General features: G+C 39.8%; 1 protein-coding gene across 9 annotated transcripts in view; it reads right to left on the bottom strand.

Annotated features, from left to right (window-relative positions):
• Positions 1 to 19,495, bottom strand: part of ELMO1 (engulfment and cell motility 1) — a 507,053-nt gene that overhangs the window by 2,497 nt on the left and 485,061 nt on the right. For 8 of the 9 annotated variants that reach the window (XM_036897341.2, XM_036897344.2, XM_036897340.2 and 5 more), the window contains 2 exons: positions 19,107 to 19,189; positions 4,193 to 4,270 (listed from right to left, as the gene is read on the bottom strand). In XM_036897341.2, coding sequence (XP_036753236.1) covers positions 4,193 to 4,270; positions 19,107 to 19,189 — 161 coding nt within the window. Of the gene's footprint in view, positions 1 to 4,192; positions 4,271 to 4,785; positions 7,123 to 19,106; positions 19,190 to 19,495 lie in introns of those variants that run through there. The other variant, XM_057504661.1, reaches the window with a different exon arrangement.

Below are 19,495 nucleotides of genomic sequence, written 5' to 3' on the forward strand. Positions count from 1 at the left end.
CTTCACTGGATCAAGGTGAAATTTCAAACCCTACATAACCTGTCCCTTGCACTGTGGTTATCAGGGTTATATTCCTGAATATGATAGCTGATCTCAGCATGAAAGTAATACAAGACTACAAACATTATACTAATCTTGTCGTAGTGATGTGATGAAAATCTATATTGGTGGCACCACTTTTTAAGCTGAGGATCTTAAAATACACCCGTGGTGTATCTGAGGTGTATTATGAGGCCCAGGTCTCAGTAGTATAGCCCTGCACTGCAGAACCTTGGTTATATGACCTCAGCCAAAGCATTTAACTCAGATAAACATCAGTTGAATGCAAAGGGATTTCTGGACATGTAAGTGCCTTCATGAATACCTTAGATTCTGAATACATCTAAACTTCTGTTTCCTTATAAACCTTGATAAAAAATAGATACTAAGGTCCTACCTTGGAGATCCTGACCTTTTGGATCTTGGAAAGGATCCAAATTTTATTTAGAAAAACTTCCAGCTAATTCTGATGTTCCCCCAGATATGGGTACCACTGAACTCTGTACTCTCTAAGGCCCCTTTCAGCTCTTACATGTTTCATCATAAATCCCTGAGTCCTGGGGATTTCTGATCTTTGTACACAGCCTTTCCAGTCCTGGACAGCTTCCTAGTACAGATTAATTTGGCCCACAGGAGCACTTCTATGGTGCTTTTCTTTTGAGAAGCAACAGGAACAGAAATTTTTATTAAAAAGTGTATCGACCAATAAATACAAACTATAGTACTAAACCTGACTTGGAAGTGTCAGTATGAAGCTTGGTGAGTTTTATCTTAAAAAAAGCATAACTCCTAGCTCTGCTCATTAAAAGGTCTAAAAATAATGACCAACCAAGTAGTAATAAGTCCACCCATGCCCAGATTCTGGTCACAAGTGCCTATAACAGAGAATAGGCAGGAAACAGAGAAGATGAGCCTGGGGTACCTCTCCACACCCAAATGACTGAAAGTTGTCAAAGACATCTGAGGTCATGGCGATAGGAGTTAGAAGCCAATTGCGATGGGTTTCTACTTTATATTATAATTTGGACACTGCTAGTAACAGTAACTATAATCTACTGAGCCACAAATATGTTTAAATCCATAACTTCATAATGATATACTCAGACACCAAAAACCCCTCACTGGTCTCCTTTGGAAGATGTCCACTATTTTGGAAACTGGTAAAGGGAATGAAGTATTTACCCTGCCTAGCATATATAAAGTGTGTAACTTCAGGGTAACTAAATATGATGAGGCCAGTTTCCCTTTATGTAACCATCCAACTAATAGATGAAGGAGGAATAACAGAATTGGGATATCTAATGGATTATAGAATTCCAATGTCTAATGGATCCAATGATCTAGGCAATAATCATCAAAGGCTGCTAACATGCCCCAAAGAGAAACAACTGGACACCATGGAAGAACACAATACCACTGCTGCTTCAAGTTGAGCCTGAATTCAATTAATCCTATGACTGCCACTTAATAGGAAATACAGGAGACAGATAAACATGTGAAATGACAGTGCTTTTGGGGTTGGCAGAATACTACTCTCCTTTCACATAAGACCGTGTCCTAACCCCTTGAACCTTTGAGTATATTAGGGTACACGGCAAAGAGAAATAAGGTTGCTAATTGACTGACCTTAAAATCAGGAGATTATCTGGGATTATGCTCATAGGGCATTGTAATCACTAGGGTCCTTAAGAGGGGAAGAGGGAAACAGAAGAGAAGTGAGAGAGAAGTGAAAGGAAGAGGGAGATGTGGCTAAGGAAGACGAGGCTGGAATGATGCAGCCTGAAGACGCAGCCCGCCATCACTTTAGACAGATGGAGGCCACGAGCCAAGGAATGTGGGCGGCCTCTGGAAGTGCAAAGGGTGAGGAAATGGATTTTCCCCTGATCCTTCCAGAAAGGAAGCCCTGTTGGTATACTGATTCTAACTCTGAAAGACCTGCATCAGACTTCTGGCCTCTAGAATTGTAAAATAATAAATTTATGTTGTTTTAAGTCACTAATCTGTGGTAATTTGTTAAAGCAGCCATCATAAACTAATACACAGAATTATAACCAGCAACGTCTAGACTATAGGAAATGTTACCAGACAGATGACCTGGTTTTTCATGAGTACCTTGCAAGGGGAAAACACACATACCCATGCTCATGAGAGAGAGAGAGAGAGAGGAACCTACAGATTCCAGGAAACTGAAGAAATGTGTTAACCAATTGATATGCACACATTTTACTTGATCTATTTTGACCTGAGCAAAGTGTAAGAAAAAAAAAAAATACACATGAGACAATTGGAGAAATCTGAAAATTGCATATGGTGATATTACAACATTGGGTGTGATAATAGTAGTTGTTTCCAAATGAACTCTTGATTATTTTGAGCTGCAAACAGGAATATTTACAAATGAAATGATAAAATAGCTGGATTTCCTTTGAAAATAATCTGGTGTGGATGGGGTATAGAGAAACCAGAACGACCACAAGCGGGTGACTGCTGAAGCTGGGAGGCGGGTGCTGGCAGGGAGCTGTGAGTGCAGGTCCTGCTTTCTCTCCTTAGCTATGCAGCGCTGGGGTCAAGGAGAAGGACTTTCTGGAACAAGACTGCCCTGGTTTAAATCCCAGCTCTATTACTATTTGTTTGACCTTGGACCAGTTTCTTAACCTCTCTGGGCCCCATTTCCCTCCTTCATAAAATGGGGATAATATTAGTCCATTTTTAGAGTTACATAGAGATTAAGTGAGGCGAGATACATACAGCTTTGAATGGTGCCTGGCACAGAGGAATCCAGGCTAGTTACAACTACTATTATCTTTACTATTATTGAGGTGTTCAATTTTGGAAGGCCTGTCTCTCCTTATCTGATAAATGAGAATATCTGTAACAGAACTTTTATTTTATGGAGTGATTATGCAGATAAAATGAGGTAATAGATATGAAAGTCATCTGAAGAAATTAAAGGTGTTCATAAGCATATAGCATTTTTCTTCTCTCTATATCAATAAAAAGTGTCAGATATGAATAAAAATCAGGCAATCCCAGAACATTTATCCTTATCAGGAATCAATGGACATTGGGGTAAATAGCCCTGCATAGCAATTTAAATAACATCCACAGTTTTAATGATCTAAGTGGTTTTCTGTACAGCTGTGTACGTCTTGAATATGGTGGCCTGTGAACAACCACAATTTTATTTAAAAAGAGAAACGGAAGGACACAGTATCTATTCTCAGGAAGATGAGGACAAAGTCAGATCCTTTTGCACAATAAATGTCAAATAGCACAGAAATTACGTGTAAGCACCATTCTAAATGCAAGATTCGTTTCTAATCCTTCCTTTCTCTTTGGAATGTACAATTTTATCCAAAAGCTTCAAACCAGTGAAAACCAGATATTGAATAACTTCTAAATGAGCTAAGCCTCCTAGGGGAATGAGGAACAAAAGTTAGATTCTCTTAATGTTCCCTTCTTTTCTAAAAGCTATTTATGCAACCACACGTAAAACAAAAATCTGAATGGTATTATGTAAGAATGAGAGTTTCAAGCATGATGTTGGTTTCTAATTTGTAAGAGTAGAAGTTAAACTAACCATAGCTACTTCACCTCACAAATGCACTTTCCTAAACATAAGCCAAATATTTTAAATGTAGCTGATAGTGTGCTTCAAGGAGATAAACAAGTTACACATATAACAAGATGTCACAAAGGAATAAGAGCATCTCAAAAATAAAATTCCAACAACAGAGACTGACCCAAACCTCTTAAAAGAAGTTAAAGAAACATGGTAGAAAAACTATATCAAATGTTTTAAAAAATAGAAATAAGTTTATCTTGAGAAAATCCTGACAAAAAACTAAATACTCAGTGAAAACCAAAGCTATAACCAGGGCCGTTCTTCCTCTGGGTTAGCATTTATGTCCTTGCTGAGTATGAAGCATTTGCACATTCTCTGATTATTCTTCACCATGGACTATTGATCAAGAAGCTGAACCTGTTCTAACTGGCAGTTTTTCAAAAGGTTTCCCTTCTCTTCCAAGTCAACACCATGTTTCTTTGCTCATGATTTTTCTCATGCAGGAGTTTTAAAAAAATAAAATTTCGTTCTTTTCAATATTTTTGTAGAAAAAAATGTGACATTCTTTCATAAATGAACCCCACTTACCTCATGCTTGTCAGGAGCTATGAAGTTCAGTTGGCAGTTTGAGTCATACAAGATCGAGAAAGCAAGTTCAAGCACCTCCTGCAAGAGATTAGAGCCAACACCACATTCAGGAAAATGGGCACATCTGTTCTGCAATTACAATCGGCTGCAGACAGAGCATGGGGTAGGCCTGCATCGTGTCCACACAAGAGTTGCATCAGTGAGGCTGGTGGGGGAAGGAGCATGTTTTTCAGGGCTCATGACACATCTTTCTGTTCAGGGCAGGTCTGCAGGAACCATCTCATTTAACTTTCAGACAGTTCATGTAGCAAGTGTTATCATTCCCCTTTACGGGAAAGAGCTTAGAGAGGTGAAGTGAGTCATTCAAAGCCACATGTGCCAGAGCTGCGCTACTCGCCTTTCTTCAGCGTCTCCCTTCCAGGGAGACCATGAAGAACAGTGAACTTTATCCCCATCAGCAGCATTAAGGGATGTTCTACCTCTAGTTGTCCCCCAAAATCCATGTACACAGGGGTATGAACTACCTAAAACATGGAAGCTTTCTAGGAGTAATGAGACTTCTGGGTGAACCCATCATCTTTAGATAACATGCCTGGCCTTTGGTCTTTGAGCTATTGCAGAGCAAAGGCTACACAAAAACTGGACTTTAACCTAAAGAGGCTGCAGGATATAAAGGAGAAGCATGGGCCTGATGTCAAAATATCTGAGTTCATTCATTGGTGAATGTCTGTTGAGTGCAGACTATGAACCAGATGCACAAGACCAAGGACTAAGTGACACATTGCACGGTAGCTGAATGGTCTTGGCCAAGGCTTTCAGTGTTTAATATGTACATTAGGATACAACTCTCAGATTGTATGTGCTGTACAATTTGGATATAAGGATTGATTATTCTACTGGCCTGAGCCATCAGCAGGACACAACCTTTGAAAGATGGAAATCATCACACACCCTGGAGCCTAATGGCTCCAATATGGAAGGGAAGGGCCGAGTGTACCCACATCAATTCCATGTATCCTTATAAGCCACATGTGGTGTTCTACCTTCCTTCTCTGTGTCATTAGGCACCGTTGGTGACTGTCCCTCTTCCCCTGCTGTGATCTGGAAGCTGCCCTCTCAGTACCTGCCCAGGAGGCATTCTATCTTAGGGTGGCAGATCCCTCCCCTTCATTCCCTGCCTTAGTGTCTGTCAAGAGGCTTTGCCTTTGGCTGCTAACTCACAGCAAGAATGCCCTGGAAAGGGGGAAGGCAGAAAGAGAGGCCAGTACCTCCAGGTTTCAGAATTTCAAATGGGTTAAAGAATTCCTCCAAAGTGAACTCTGCAAGCCCAGCAGTGGCTGGACACCTCTCTTGCCACAGTCAACCATCGGGCCACTTGTGGCTCTCGTGGAGTTCATCTGTGTCTGGCTCCCCTCCAGCTGTCCCCTCACTGAGAGGGAGCAGCTCTTGTTACAAGCTCAGACCTACCAGTATCTCACTTTCTTACGGCCTCCTCACCTTGCCAGAAGTAAAAGTGAAGGAAAGAACGTTGAGTCATTGACAGAGATGGTAGCTATTCTGCAAAACTACCCCCTCCTCCTTTTTCATTTTTTCTTCCTTAGTCTCCATTCAGCTTTGACCAGTGAAGATAGATAATATTAAAAAAGAGGTCACCAAAACAAACAAAAATAATTTTTCCATTAAGTTTGGCATCTCTCTCAGGTCTTTTAGTTTATAATGAAAATGGTCATGGGCCCTACGCAGAGTACCATAAATTGGTGTCACCCTTTTAAAAGAGTCAGGTAGGCAAAGCATATCAAGACCTAGCAGTCTAAGCAAGCAGAAGCTGTATGCATTATTATCTGAAAGAACATAATATAGAAACTAAATAAATGTCCTCCTTTCTCAGGGCAAACCATTACAGAAACCGCAAATTAGCCACCCAGAGAAATGTATTCAGCCAGCCATTCAATATGATAACTGTGAAGACCTGATCGTAAGTGAAAAAAAGCAGGAGAGATGGAAATTATTTACATACTGATCATTATGAACAATGTCTACCTGTGGACAGAGACTGGACATGAATACATGGAATGAAAATGATTATGTTAAGGTTTGGGGATCATAGTTGATTATTTTTTTTCATTCAAAAAACTTAAAACTTTTTGTCAATAAAATGTTAAACTCTAACCTCATAAATTCATAGAATTGTTCTTAGATTAGGAACATTAATATAAATGATACTGTCTTTTCTAACCTTTGTTAGGAAAACTTTAATACTTGAGAGACTGGAGAGAAAGTAGAGGGCAGGTCTTGCTTTTGAACAGTCAGTTCATTGCAGTAGCTAGTGGGTGACCTTGGGAGGTCAACATGCAAAGTTGAAATTCATGAACGGATCTCTGGGCTGACGATAGATGGCAATTGCTTTGCTTCGGGTGATCACTCCCTTGCTGATGATAGTCATGTGGTCACTGCCAGAGCCCAGACTCAGCCTCTCAACTAGATGCCGAAGTCACTTGAGTCCAGAGTGTCAGAGTGACATTTTCTCTTCTGCAGGAGCACGGAGAAGGAAGAACAGGGAGGGGGCCTGCTAGCACTGGGCTTTGCCCTTCTAAGGCACATACCAGTGAAGGCGTGAATGAGCACAGCTGTCATGACCTAGATTCCTGATAAACACAGGCAGGAAATGGGAAATTCATGAGGATGTCAATCCCCACTTTAATTTTACCAAAGTTGCCTGGGAGGGGTGGGAGGAATTAATTCTCTGAACCACATGCCTGCATTAAAGGCTGCCATCACTTATAATGAGTTTTATTGACATCTCTGGCTTGCTGTCATTGAGTCACTGGTGGAGGTCAGATCTTCAGCACTTTGAGCAGGAAGGCTGCAGGGCAGGGAGCAGTGGTACTCCGTGGGTTAACACTCCAGAAGCTGCCACCTGTCCAAAATGTCTGTGAGGGAGAGAGATGTCAGGAGGTGGTGGAGAGAGCAGTCATGGATCTAGGGCAGTGTCCCCCCTCAGGGGCTTCTGGTCACACACCACAGTGCTCAGACATCTGAAGCTCTGAGGTTGTGCTACTCACTACCTAAGGTCTTTTACTCCCTCTGGATTTAATTCAGTGAAAAATGATGTCCAGGACAGCTTATCTCTACCTTCAGTTCCACTAATTCACACCTCCCACCTCACCATGTGGAGGAAGGCCCGAGATGAGTGAGTTCTGGGGTAGAGGAGGCAGGAGGCCCTGAAGATCCCCCAAGACCCAGGTGCTTCTGATACTTATTGCACTCTGACACCTGAGGCCAGTGACAAGGTGTGCTGGGTCAGGAGATGCTCAGAGAAATTCTGAGCATGAATGATGTGTTGTTTTGGGACCACCATCCTCCAGGGGTCAAATGGTAGACTGAATGAATATGAGAGTAGAGTTTTATACAATGTATCTTCAGTATACAGCACTGGCTGCCATTCCTTAAACTGTTTTGGGTGACTTGCCTATTTGGGCATTTTGCCCTGCATTGACCTTAACTGGGTTGGTTCTCTACCATCTATCCAGGTCATACTGACCACAAGGCATTTTGATTAAAGACACAGATAACTTGGCATGTGTGTGCATTAAAGATGGCCATAGAAATAGTAATAGACATCCTAGTTATAACGTACTGTGGCTTATCTATATATCTATGAGTTTGAGTTTCTGGCTTAGAAGGTAAAAATCACTCATTTCTGTAGTACATAATAGCGGGTATTGCCTTCCTCAGGCAGCTATTAACTTTCTGTCCCCATCTTATCTTAGCATTATCAGCTAATAGTTTTCCAACCCATTTTCTTCTCTCTGTCTCCATCAATCCTATGCTCTGAAATCAGTGTTTCTCAATCAGAGGATGCTCTTGCATATGTTGAAAGGCCCCTGTGCCTTTTCATATACTCTTTCCTCCTCCTAGTAAGTGTTCCCCTCACTTCTCCGCCTGATCGGTTCCTTTTTAAGCCTTCCTAAACTCTCCCAGGCTCTCTCTGAGTCTAATTTACTGGGGAATAGACGATGCTTGATTGTAATTGCAGGTTGATACTTAAATCTTTTATCTGCTGGACACCCAGGGACCTGGGCCAGGTCTGATTTACCTCTGGATTCCTAGCCTCTGGCACAGACCTGGTATAAAGAAGACATTCAATACGGTATTTGTATGACTGATGAATGAAGTAAATCTCAATAAAAGGTTTTTGGGTTAAGACCAGGGTTTTCAAGCTGATGCTAGAATATAAGCTTCTAGTAGAATCTGCTTCTTATTTGAGGTTCATAAATTACACTGGAAAAATAGAAGCTGAATTCTTGGACCTGGTAAAAGGGAAGCTTCTGTTATGTCAAATATATTCCTGTCTGTATCAGTGAGATCTGGTTAGGTCTTCTCTCTGATGATAACATGGTGGCTGTTTATATATAAGCCCCAAATTAAGTGTGATAAGCACCAGCAATACCTACTTTCAAAAAACACAAAGCAACTATATTTTATATTACAGAATTTGAATTTAGAATCCTTAATCCTTAAAAATCAAATTCTCCCAATTCACTCCTACCAATTCTTTTCAAGTCTCAGAAATTTCCTAATCTATCTGTGAAGAAGCCAGCACTTTTTGTCTCCACAGAGATTCACCTTTTGTGCTGACTCGGTAAACACATTGACTCTAAGCCTCAGGGGGACAGGGTCGTGTTGGCCTTGTTCGCCACTCTATGCCCAGAGCTCATCGTATCTCCGGGGCTCCAATGCTGAGTGAATGACTCTGAACAAATGCCTTTGCCTCAAGGGAAAGGATCAGTTTCTTTCCTTTTTCTATTCCCTTAGTGCCCAGAATATCAGATGTTGAGAGACTAGGAAGTACCATCGGTTGCCAGTATTTTGCTACTAACAAAGTGTCTCCTTTATGGATGCTAATGTCTCAGTTTGCCTTGCTCATTCATGAAGCTAACGGAAAGTCCCATGGCACAAAATGTCAAAACCTACCCTCTACTTGGGAAAACAACACACCTTAGTTGCTGCCCATACCATGCACTGACAGAGCTCCTATGGACACATTTTGACTCTCCTTTTAAGCTGTGGGTCTCCCGGTGCTTACCCAGAAGTCCCAGGGGCAGAGAGCAGCAGGCTCCTAGAGTCCTGGGAGAAGGCATATGGGTGCAGGGGGTTGAGGAAGTAAATTCTATTGACTATGGGTTCCCTTTCTCCTTTTTGATGTTTTGCCCAATGAATCAGATGTACGAACACTATTAACATTACAAGACAAATAATTTCCATGTGCATGCAAATGGAAAAGCCAGGCTAGCAAAGATATTACCTCTCTCAGCCCTCAAGGCAGCCTGGAAAACCTGCGGGTGCCTGGAACATCGGGGCTAGTGAATCACAAACAGCAGCTTCCATTTGCAGTCTCATCTATGTGCTTATAACAGTGGGCCCATTTATTTATCCACCCATCCACCACCCATTCACCATCCATCCATCCACCCACCCACCATCCATCCAACCATTCATCCATCCACCACCCATCCACCACCCATCCATCTATCCATCCACCACCCATTTACCATACATTCATCCATCCACCCACCCACCCACCCACACCTACCATCCATCCATCCACCACCCATCCATCCGCCACCCATCCATCAATCCATCCATCCATCCATCCACCACCCATCCACCCATCCATCCATCCACCACCCATCCATCCGCCACCCATCCATCAATCCATCCATCCATCCATCCATCCATCCATCCATCCATCCATCCATCCACTCATCAGTCTGTCTATCCATCTTATTTATCCCTTCCAACTTCTGTGGGTGCTATGACAATTAAAAAAAAAGTTGGAAGTGTCACTTACTCAGTTTGTTTTGTTATCCCCTCTAAGGGGAGAGGAATCTGACAGAATAAACCCAAATTCAGCCATACATATAATGTGCTCCAATGAGGTCATCATCTCCATGCTTGTTTTGATACCGGTAACCTGTGTCTTCTCTCATTTTTTCTTGGTTAGTCAGGCTAGAAATTTATCAATTTTACTCATCTTTTCCAGGAACCAAGTTTTGTTTTTGTTGATTTTCTCCACTGTCTTCCTGTTTTCTATCCATTGATTTCCACTAACAATTATTATTTTCTCCCACTTGCTTTAGGCTTAAATTGTTCTTTTCTCTCTAGTTTCCTAAGGTGGAAACTTCATTGGATTTTTATCTTTCTTGTTTTCTAATATATGCACTTAATGCTGTAATTTCTCTCTGAACACTGCTTCTGCTTCATCCCACACAAACTGGTAAGTTAGATTTTTTATCTATTTAGTTTAAAACACTTTATAATTTCTCTTGAGATATCTTTGAACTATGGGTTATTTAGACATGTGTTCTTAAGTTTCCAAATACTTGGGGAGATTTTCCAGCTATCTGTTATTGATTACTACTTAAATTCCATACTTTGTGATATGAGAACATACTTTGTATGATTGCTATTCTTTTATTTTTATTTTTTTATTAAGGCAACATTGATACACAGTCTTATGCTCAGGTTTCACATGAGCTACGTTGTGCTTGATATATTCTTCCCTATTATCAAGTCCCCACCACAGATGCCATAACAATCACTGTCCATCAGCATTGAAAGATGTTATAGAGTCACTACTTATCTTCTTTGTACTATACTGCCTTCCATGTGCCCCCCGCCCCACATTATTTGTGCTAATCCTAATACCCCTTAATCCCCTTCTCCCTCCCTTCCCACCCACCCTGGCCAACCCCTTTCCCTTTGGTAACCGCTTGTCCCTTCTTGGGATCTGTGACTCTGCTGTTATTTTGTTCCTTCAGTTTTTGCTTTGTTGTTATACTCCACAAACGAGTGAAATCATTTGGTACTTGTCTTTCTCCACCTGGCTTATTTCACTGAGCATAGTACCCTCTAGCTCCACACATGTTGTAGCAAATGGTAGTGTTTGTTTTCTTCTTATGGCTGCATAATATCCATTGTATATATGTACCACATGTTCTTTATTCATTCATCTACTGATAGACACTTAGGTTGCTTCCATGTCTTGGCTATTGTATAGTGCTGCGATAAACATAGGGGCACATATATCTTTTTGAATCTCACATCTTGTTTTCTTAGGGTAAATACCTACAAGTGGAATTCCTGCATCAAATGGTATTTCTATTTTTAGTTTTTTGAGGAACCTTCATACTGCTTTCCACAATGGTTGAACTAATTGACATTCCCACCAACAGTATAGGAGGGTTCCCTTTTCCACACATCCTTGTCAGCATTTGTTGTTGCTTGACTTTTGGATGTTGGCCAGCCTAACTGATGTGCGGTGATATCTCCTTGTGGTTTTAATTTGCATTTCCCTGATGAATAGTACTGTGGAGCATCTTTTCATGTGCCTGTTGGCCATCTGAACTTCTTCTTTGGAGAAGTGTCTGTTCAGATCCTCTGCCATTTTTTAATCAGGTTATTTGCCTCTTGGGTGTTGAGGTGTGTGAGCTCTTTATATATTTTGGATGTTAACCCCTTGTCAGTTAAGTTGTTTACAAATATATTCTCCCATACTGTAGGATGCCTTTTTGTTCTACTGATGGTGTCCTTTGCTGTAGAGAAGTTTTTAGTTTGATGTAATCCCACTTGCTCATTTTTGCTTTTGTTTCCCTTGCCCAAGGAGGTATGTTCATGAAAAAGTTGCTCATACTTATATTCAACAGTTTTACCTATGTTTTCCTCTAAGAGTTTTATGGTTTCATGACTTACATTCAGGTTTTTAATCTATTTCAAGCTTACTTTTCTGTATGGAGTTAGACAGTAATCCAGTTTCATTCTCTTGCATGTAGCTGTCCAGGTTTGCCAACACGTTGTTAAAGAGGCTGTCCTTTCTCCATTGTCTGTATGTCCATGGCTCCTTAATCATATATTAACTGACCATATATGTGTGGGTTTATAGCTGGACTCTCTATTCTATTCCACTGATCTATGAGTTTCTTATGCCAGTGCCAAACTGTCTTGATTACTGTGGCTTTGTAGTAGAACTTGAAGTTGGGGAGCGTAATCCCCCACACTTTATTCTTCTTTCTAAGGATTGTTTTGGCTATTCAGGGTCTTTGTGTTTCCATATGAATTTTAGAACTATTTGTTCTAGTTCATGAAGAATGCTGTCAGTATTTTGATATGGATTGCATCAAATCTGTAGAATGCTTTAGGCAGGATGTCCATTTTGACAATATTAATTCTTCCTACCCATAAGCATGGGATGTATTTTTATTTGTTAGTGTCCTCTTTTATTTCTCTCATGAGTATCTTATAGTTTTCAGGGTATAGGTCTCACTTCCTTGGTTAGGTTTATTCCTAGGTATTTAATTCTTTTTGATGCAATTGTGAATGGAATTGTTTTCCTGATTTCTCTTTCTGCTAGTTCATCATTAGTGTATAGGAAAGCAACAGATTTCTGTGTATTAGTTTTGTATCCTGCAACTTTGCTGAATTCAGATATTAGATCTAGTAGTTTTGTAGTGGATTCTTTAGGGTTTTTTATGTATAAAATCATGTCATCTGCAAACAGGGACAGTTTGACTTCTTCCTTGCCAATCTGGATGCTTTTTATTTCTTTGTGTTGTCTGATTGCCATGGCTAGGACCTCCAGAACTATGTTGAATATAAGTGGAGAGAGTGGGCATCCTTGTCTTGTTACCGATCTTAAAGGAAAAGCTTTCAGCTTCTCGTTGTTAAGTATAATGTTGGCTGTGGGTTTGTCATGTATGGCCTTTATTATGTTGAGATACTTGCCCTCTATACCCATTTTGTTGAGAGTTTTAATCATGGGTGGATGCTGAATTTTGTCGAATGCGTTTTCAGCATCTACAGAGATGATCATGTGGTTTTTGTCTTTCTTTTTGTTGATGTGGTGGATGATGTTGATGGATGTTCGAATGTTGCACCATCCTTGCATCCCTGGAATAAACTGTACTTGATCATGATGGATGATCTTTTAGATGTATTTTTGAATTTGGTTTGCTAATATTTTGTTGAGTATTTTTGCATCTATGTTCATCAGGGATATTGGTCTGTAATTCTCTCTTTTTTTGTGGTGTATTTGCCTGGTTTTGGTATTAGAGTGATGCTGGACTCATAGAATGAGTTTGTGAGTATTCCCTCCTCTTCTACTTCTTGGAAAACTTTAAGGAGGATGGGTGTTAGATCTTCTCTAAATGTCTGATAAAATTCACCAGTGAAGCCATCTGGCCCAGCAGTTTTGTTCTTAGGTAGTTTTTTGATTACCAATTCAATTTTGTTGCTGGGAATTGGTCTGTTTAGATTTTCTGTTTCTTCCTGGGTCAGTCTTGGAAGGTTGTATTTTTCTAGAAAGTTGTCCATTTCTTCTAGATTATCCAATTTGTTAGCATATAATTTTTCATAGTATTATCTAATAATTCTTTGTATTTCAGTGGTGTTTGTAGAGCCTTTTCCTTTCTCATTTCTGATTCTGTTTATGGTCTAGACACTCTTTTTTTCTTTATAAGTCTGGCTAGGGGTTTATCTATTTTGTTTATTTTTTCAAAGAACCAGCTCTTGGTTTCATTAATTCTTTCTATTGTTTTATTCTTCTCAATTTTATTTACTTCTTCTCTGATCTTTATTATGTCCCTCCTTGTACTGACTTTGGGCCTCTTTTGTTCTTTTTTCAGTTTCATTAATTGTGAATTTAGATGCTTCTTGGGATTGTTCTTCCTTCTTTAAAGAGGCCTGAATGGACATACACTTCCCTCTCTGAACTGCATTTGCTGACTCCCACAGAAGTTGGGGCACTGAGCTGTTTTTTTCATTTGTCTCCATATATTTTTTTATCTCAGTTTTAATTTGGTCATTGATCCATTGATTTAGAACCATGTTGTTAAGCCTCCATGTGTTTTGTGGGCCTTTTTGTTTTCTTTGTAGAATTTATTTCTAGTTTCATACCTTTGTGATCTTAGAAGGTGGTTGGTACAATTTCAACCTTTTTGAATTTACTGTGACTCTTTTTGTGGCCTAGTATGTGATCTCTTCTGGAAAATGTTCCCTGTGTACTTGAGAAAAATGTGTATCCTGTTGCTTTTGGGTGGAGTGTTCTGTAGATGTCTGTTAGGTCCATCTGTTCTAATGTGTTGTTCAGTGCCTCTGTCTCCTTACTTATTTTCTGTCTGGTTGATCTGTCCTTTGGAGTGAGTGGTGTGTGGAAATCTCCTAAATGGACACTTTGCATTCTATTTCCCCCCTTTAATTCTGTTAGTATTTCTTGCACATATTTGGGTGCTCCTATGTTGAGTGCATAGGTATTTATAATGGTTATATCCTCTTGTTGGACTGACCCCTTTATCATTATATAATGTCCTTCTTTGTCTCTTGTTACTTTCTCTGTCTGAAGTCTATTTTATCTGATACAAGTATTGCAACTTTTGCTTTTTTTCTCCGTATTGTTTGCATGAATTATCTTTTTCCATCCCTTCGCTTTTAGTCTGTGTATGTCTTTGGGTTTGAAGTGAGTCTCTTGTAGGCAGCATATGGATGGGTCTTGCTTTTTTATCCATTCTGTAACTCTATGTCTTTTGAATGGTGCATTCAGACCATTTACATTTAGGGTGATTATATGATTGCTATTCTTATAAATTTGTTAGATATATTTTGTGGCCTAGAATGTGGTCTATCCTGGTGAATGTTTCCTATGAGCTTGAGAAGAATATGCATTCTGCTGTTGGGAGGATTTTCTATTAATGTTAATTATATCAAGTTGGTTGATTCTATTTAGGTCATCAATCCCTTTATTGAACCTCTGACTGCTTGATTATCAATTACTGACAGAGGGGTGTTGAAGTTCCAGTATAATATGGATTTGTGCATCTCTCCTTTCAGTTCTATCAGTTTTGTCTCAGGTATTTTGATATCTTTTGTCTATCTCACTAGTCTAACATATCTCAGTCTTTATATTTAAAGAGGGTTTCTTGTAGAAAGTATATAGCTGGGTCTTATTTTTTAGTCCACTCTAATAATGTCTTTTAAGTGGTATATTTAAATTACTGACATTTAAAATGATTATTGATAAAGATTAATATCTGCCATGTTTGTAATTATTTTCTACCTGTTACATTTGTTCTGTTTCTTTTTTCTCCTTTTCTTTCCTTCTCCTATTTTGAGTATCTCAGTTCCTCCCTCTTGTCCCTTGTAACATTGTTGGCATTCATTTCACTCACCAATATGCTATAATCATCCAACACATTGTTACTATTATTACTTTAACCAAACAATGATCTTTAAGAGGATTAAGAATAACAAAAATAAATATTTTTAATTTATTCCTTCTCTCATGCTTTTCTGTTCTTCATGTAGATACAAGTTCCTGATCTAGATAATCTTCCTTCTGGCTGAGGAACTTCTTTTAACATTTCTTGCAGAGCAGGTCTGCTGGCAATGAATTCCCTTAGTTTTTGTTTGTCTGAGAAAGTCTTTATTTCTCCTTTACTTTTGAAGGATAATTCACTGAATACAGAATTACAGGTTGGTGGGCTTTTTTCTTAAACACTAAATATTTCACTTGACTTTCTTATTGTTTGCATGATTTCTGATGAGAAATCTACTTTAATTTTGATCTTTGTTCTTCTATACTTAAGGTGTTTTTCCCCCCTCTGATTCCTTACAAAATTTTGTCTTTAGTTTTCTGCAGTTGGAATATGATATGCCTAGGTGCATTTTTTTGTGGGAGGGTGTTTATCCTGCTTTATGTCCTCTAAGCTTCCTGGATCTGTGCTTTGATGTCTGTCATTAACTTTGGAAACCTCTTAGCCATTATTGCATCAATATTTCTTCTGCTCCATTCTCTTTCTTCTGGTATTACAATTGCACATATGCTGTACTTTTTGCAATCATCCCTTAGTTCTTTGGTGTTCTCTGTTGTTTTCTTTTTTCTCTTTGGATTTCACTTTAGGAAGTTTCTATTGACTGATCTGATCTTCAGTCTCACTAATCCTTTCCTCAGCCATGGCAAATCTACTGATGAGCCCACTGAAATCATTCTTCATTTTTTAAATTGTTATTTACAGCCTTTTGATTTATTTCTGGCATTTCCATCTTTTTGCTTACATTACCCATCTGTTCTTTCAGATTCTCTACTTCTTCCATTAGAGCCTATAACACTTTTAATCACAGTTATTTAAAATTCTCTTTGATAATTCCAACATCTGTGTCATATTGGAGTCTGTTTCTGATAATGGCTTTGTTTCTTCAGGCTACTTTTTCTTGCTTTTTTGGCGTGTCTGTAATTTTTTGTTGAAATCAATACATGTTGTGTCAGGTGGCAGGATGTAAGATACATAGACCATTACAGTGATGATTTATGTTAATCTGGCAGAGAATTAGGATATGTTTACTGTTTGCTGTAGCTGTAAGTCCAGAAGCTTCAGATTCCTCTGGTGTCCCTGCTTTTGTCTCCTCTACTGACTTTGGGCTTCCCTAAAGTACACCTGCTTAGAAAGAGTTTGTGTCCTGCAGCTCTCTCAGCTATCATCCAATGTCACTATTTTGGACTATTGGTGCAGTGGTAGGGTATAGATGAGGAATAGCAATCCATAATTTTCCAATTAAATCTCCATGTTTTAGGGGTCCTACATCTTGTGGCCATCTCCTTCTCAAGTGTTTCTCCAGTGCTATAGCTTTTGCCCCTTGTCGCATCCCCCTTTCCCTGGCTGCAGAATTTCCTGTCAGTTTCCTTGAGGCTCTGCTGTTGATTTTGACTCTCTTATCCTGAACCCAACAGTTAAGACAAGGAGGCTAAAACGGGATGGAATGGGAGAAATTCCCTTCTCCTAGCTGGGAAAAGGTCTAGAGAACAGGATGTTGTTATGGAGATGGCTGTGGTGTACTTCATGATTACTTTTTCATTCCCCTGCCAGAGCCATGGCGGAGAAGGGGTCTTGCTCAGATCTTCACTGTGAGAAAGTGTTAGGGTTACTAGAGGCCCATGACCACAACCCCCAAGAGCTTCTCACTCTCATACTAGCCCACACTCAGCCTACAGAACTTCACCAGAATTGTCATTTAAGTGAGCCCACAGTTTATGGGTCCAGTGGTTTGTGCCCTAGATGAGCAGATCTGGCTGTGACTTTCTAGATGCATGTGATTTTTCAAATTCCGCAGTGGTGGTTTTCCCTGTAATCTCTGTTCTCTGGCAGGTCCAAGAAAATTGTTGATTTTCACTTTATTCAGTTTCTTCTTACTATAAGGATAGGAGTGACAACTCCCAAGCTCTTTACATGTTGGGGCTAAAACCAGAAGTCTTTCTGCACCTTTTCTACATTATTTTCTCTGTTCTTACACAGAGTGCTTGAATCCTGGCAGGCCACTTTGTTGCTGACCTCCACCCATCCTGGCCTTCTCTGGGTTACAGACTCTTGTCACTGCCAATTTCCCCACACTGTTACCTGCTCAGCTCCAAGTGTTATAGAATCACAGGGATGCCAGCTGGAGTTGAGCACAGCCAGGGCTCCCACATCAGATGGTATTGAAGGAAGGCAGCCTCACAGGAGGCAAACCGCAAAGGCATTTTGTTGTTGTCATTAAGTTGCTCCTCTGGAATCTGAAGAGCTGTAAGAATCCCTGCTTCCTCATGTCATGGAGAAAAGAGAAGCGCTATGTAACAGATGACCCATGGACTCTTCAGCATGCCCCTATGTCATTATGTTTGTCAATTACGTGCATGTTATAATAGTGTTGTGACAAGCTTGAAAGAAGGAATTCATACAGATTTGAAGTTATACTTTATACTTACATAATTAAGAAGCAAAGATCTTCCTATTAGGCTTCTTGGCTACTCTCTTTATCTTTTTAAACAATACTTTCACAGTGCTTTGTTTTTTCTTATTCACAGATAGGGTTATCCTACACAAACTTGGATTGCTCTTTGTCTTATAATGTTTGAAATTAGACAGGAGGGATTATTCACTTTAAACCAGATTGATAAGTAGGATGTATATGTTTGTATTCCTCTTACATACTAACATTTGATAATAAAGAAGCAATCTATTGATTTATGGGGTAGTTTTGGTACCCAGGTGGCTGGAGCATCCAGATCAATCCGGGTAATTTTGTTCATGGATGAATACTATGCTTCACAAGATGCCACAAGTCACAAACAAAAAACGGCTCCCTGGTAGCCTCCCAAAGGGCAAATTACCTCAAAACTGAGGGCAAAGGAAATTCTTCAGTCTTTTCCAATAATACCCCCTTCCACATCCTCTGTATAGACCATGGGCTGTTGAACAGCCACTTGGTATAGTAGGAGGGGAGGGTGAAAAACAGTGCAATGTGAAGATTTAAACAAAACACAGGTTTGGGGAAATTTTTGAAGCTGGGTTTGAGCTATTTCATAGTACTTTCCATGGTGCTGAAGAATATCAGGTCCTTAAAGGTTTCTAGTATTTTTTGAGTCATCAGGTCTCTGCCTTCCCAAGGCTTCACTGAGACCCCAGGGAGACTATTCAGAAGGTGATGACAACAAGAAAATGAGAGATTGGGGTTGAAATCAGGAAAGAGAGAAGACCCAGAGATTGGACTGGGATAAGCAGAGAAGGCTCTAGAGAGGACTGGGTGACAATAGTGAGAGAGCAATCCCTAGGGTTGGAAGTAGACAGGAAGTGCAAGAATGGAAGAGATGGTGGGTATTTGACAAGCGTTCAATGAAAGGAAGACTAAGGCTAAGTGATATAAAAGGAATTGGGAAAAAAAAAAAAGGAGAGCTGAAAAAGAGTTGTGCAACTTGCACACACATGCGTGCATATATGCATCCACACAAACACACACATATGCATTGCTACTAAAGAAAGTCTGGGCCCATTGCAGTCACTGACTGCACTGTGCAGACAGAACTGTATTTGCAGTAATATGGAAATCATACCTTGTTTTGTTTAAGGGCACCTTTCTCTTTCATATGAGGGCAGTCCTTTCCCGTCACCACAGCTTTGATATCTGCCACTGGCACTGCAATTCATAAGAGAAGAGGAAAGTAACTACACCACGTGAAAGCTTACATGTCAGCAAGAAGCAGGACTATGCATCAAGGCTGCTGGCCCCATTGCCATTCTCATAAATCACTGCAAAAGAAGAGAAGAAGAAAAGGTAAAAAAGGGAAGAGAAATCAGGCAGTGTCTTAGGACTAGAAACTAAAATGCTTTCTTATATTCTGGTAAAAAGCATTCCTGAGGAGAAAAGTCTCTGTTTGTAAGCAGAATCTGGTTCACTATAACAGATACCTAAAAACTCAAACCCAGTGTGGTCATGCAAAAT

This window comes from Manis pentadactyla, chromosome 7 (assembly GCF_030020395.1).
Source record: "Manis pentadactyla isolate mManPen7 chromosome 7, mManPen7.hap1, whole genome shotgun sequence".
Taxonomy (NCBI): Eukaryota; Metazoa; Chordata; class Mammalia; order Pholidota; family Manidae; genus Manis; species Manis pentadactyla.